At 49.4% G+C, this 2,774-nt stretch overlaps 1 protein-coding gene across 1 annotated transcript; it reads right to left on the reverse strand.

Annotated features, from left to right (window-relative positions):
* Positions 1–1,124: 1,124 nt before the first annotated feature.
* Positions 1,125–2,768, reverse strand: RASL11A (RAS like family 11 member A). The gene is made up of 4 exons (XM_085321817.1): positions 2,597–2,768; positions 2,451–2,507; positions 2,282–2,361; positions 1,125–1,661 (listed from the first exon to the last, which is right to left on the reverse strand). The coding sequence occupies exons 1-4, from the start codon at positions 2,715–2,717 to the stop codon at positions 1,209–1,211; spliced, it is 711 nt and encodes a 236-aa protein (XP_085177943.1). The 5' UTR covers positions 2,718–2,768; the 3' UTR covers positions 1,125–1,208.
* Between the last annotated feature and the right edge of the window lie 6 nt (positions 2,769–2,774).

The raw sequence follows: 2,774 nt of genomic DNA on the forward strand, positions 1-2,774 counted from the left end.
AACACTGTGCCCAGACTTAGACTGTGCATAGTCCTGGATATGGATACAGCTGGCAGCATCCACMACCACCCAGAGCTAACTCATGCCTCTGATTCCTCCCACAGCAATTTGGTTAGCTTGCTCAGGCCCCCTTTCCATGTCTACTACCACTGCTTTCCTCTGCACATCAGGAGTGGAGATGGCCCACGGTGTTTGAAGTCCAAGGGGACAGAARGAGCAGGTACTGGCAAGGCACAGCCATCTTCCTGCAGCACATACCTCAGAGGCACATTTGTAAGTACAAAACACATTCCATGTTTAGATATCTAGCATAGTTATTAAAATCACTCTAGCATGGTATGGAGCTTACTGAAGTAGATGTTCCATCCTGTCTCTGCCTAACTACAAAATTTCACTGGGGAAAGTAAAGATGTGATTCCTTTTAACTGCAGCTATTTTCTATTAACAGGACCTACGCATCAGTCCCTCCTACCACACATCTCCGGAGATAGCAGCAGTACTCCCACACACTCATCATTGTTGTGGATTGCTCAGCACTTTGGCCCACAATGATTTCTGGGAGAAACCTCAACCCTCATGTTAAAAATTGAGCTCAAGAGACTAATTTGGTGGGACAGATCTATAAAATAAGCAGCACAGCATATCAAAAATTGGAATTAATTTGTAACAGCTTATCATTCATGTTGTTACAAATGCTAGCAAAATAGGAACCTCTGAAGAAAGAGAGCAAAATCTTATTATAAGCAGAATTCGTATAGCCAGTCTTTTTCTCCATGTTTAATGATGCTTTTTTTTTCCTCTCCATAAAAAGCTTTCCAACTAAGGCTTTCCAAATATTTCATAAAGGCGAGTGAGTGTTACATCATCATCACCCCAATTTTACAAGCAGGAAAATGACCTAAGAACAAAAGTAATTTGAGCGAACTAAAACAGCAAATCCCAGACCCAAACAGAAGCAGATTCAAAGCCTCACAGCAAATTCCTCTTCTCCAGCTACCAAAGATTTTTATTTGGTTGCTATGTAGCATTTTTTTTTAAATCAAATTTAAAAGAGTAACAGTTGAGCAAAATAGAATAGCAAAAAGAACTGCAAGCTTCAATATACTTACTTCCACATCGCTGGCATTAGTACAAAAATAAAGATCTTTATTAACTAGCTTACAAAAATAAGAAGTCTATTGAGTCACACTTGATCTTATCAGTGGGGTTTATTTGACCTTGGAAGATAAAGCCTGTTTGAATCGTCTTTTTAGATCTTGCATATTGGGAGATTTGGGCCGAGGGATGATGGATGACCGTCTCCTGTCTGTGCTGCTGCTGTGGTGAAGTTTGCTGACCTCCTTGCAAAGATACTGGAAAACCTCGCAGACACCGTGGGAGTTTTCACTCGTGGAAATTTCTAAAAACAGGCTGCCTAGTTCATTCGCCAGCTGTAGTCCATCTTTTGCCTGTACTTGCCTGGCATGGAGAAGGTCTGCTTTGTTTCCCACAATAATGATGGGAGTCCTCGCATCTGGATGGACCTTGCGGATGTGCTGATGGAGAGGTCGAATTGACTCATAGCTACTGTAGTCTGTGACAGAGTAGACCAAGAGGAAGCCTTCTGCCCACCTCGCACATCTAGACAAAGCATCCAGCATCTGCACAGGGTCTTCTTGCACCTGTGATATGACAGTAAAAATTTCATATTGAGTTGTGAAAAATAAAAAGCTTGCATCATAAATAGCACTGAAACAGGTCCAAAGATAAATGTGAGCTCTGTCTTAGGAGATGTTAACCCCAGCTGTTTCCCTTCTAAGGAACTTAGACTCAAAAGCTGAGCCCATAAGTGGTAAAGAAGAACTGATTTAATTTAAGCAAACAAGCCAGAATTTGGGACTTCTAATGCCTATTCTTGGATCACTTAGCTCAACATGCTGCAGTTCATTTTTCTTTTTCTTTCTCCCCCCCCCCCTTAGTACTTCAGACAGTTAAGTGTAGCTCAGGAAAAGAGGTCAACAGCAAAATCTCCCCAAAAGTTCATAAGCCTGTATGGTCTACAAGGTTTTGAGTTAAACTTTATTTTTAAAAATAAAGTGGATACCTCTGACCGGTTCAGTGCAAACCACGAACTAGCCAGCCAACTGCTGTACAGCCCAGTCTCTTCACAGGTAAATGCCTGCTGGCGACGGGGTTTGGGAGCAGCAGCCGCGAGCCCCCGGCGGGGCGGGGAGGACACCGGCGCCTACGGACGCCGCCGCGGGGCTTCACCGACGCCCGCGGGACGGCGACGCGCCCCTACCTGGATACAGCCCGGCGTGTCCTGGATCTGCACGGCCACTTGCTCTCCTTCCAGATGGACCAGGCGGGAGTAGAGGTTCCCTGAGAGACACGGGGCGGCAGTGAAGACCCGCGGCTGCCCGCGCCGCGGCGGCCGACCTCACCTGCGGGCTCCCCGCCGCCCACCTCACCTGTGTTGGGCTCGTAGTCCCCGATGAACCGCTTGGTCAGGAACCGCACGATCAGCGCTGCAACACAGAGCGGCCGCGTTAGGCGCGGCGACCCGCGCAGCCCCGCGCAGCCCCGCGCCGGCACCCGCGCGCAGCCCCGCGCTCACCGCTCTTGCCGACGCCGCGGGCGCCCAGCACCGCGAGGCGGACCTGGGCGCGGGGCGGCCCCGCGGGGCACTCCGCGATGGGCGCCAGCAGGAAGGGCTGGGACATGCTCGGCAGGCGCATGGAGGGGGCGGCCCCGCGGCCGGCTCGGCTCGGCTCGGCTCGGCTCGGCTCGGCTCG

This window comes from Rhea americana, unplaced genomic scaffold, assembly GCF_003343005.1.
Source record: "Rhea americana isolate MKP2758 unplaced genomic scaffold, rheAme1 scaffold_71, whole genome shotgun sequence".
NCBI lineage: Eukaryota > Metazoa > Chordata > Aves > Rheiformes > Rheidae > Rhea > Rhea americana.

Coding starts and splice junctions, on each gene's coding strand:
- RASL11A (XM_085321817.1), bottom strand. CDS start 2,717: ATGCGCCTGCCGAGCATGTCCCAGCCCTTCCTGCTGGCGCCCATCGCG. Junction 2,508..2,596: donor CCGCGGCGTCGGCAAGAGCG/GTGAGCGCGGGG, acceptor TCTGTGTTGCAG/CGCTGATCGTGCGGTTCCTG. Junction 1,662..2,281: donor ACACGCCGGGCTGTATCCAG/GTAGGGGCGCGT, acceptor GTCATATCACAG/GTGCAAGAAGACCCTGTGCA.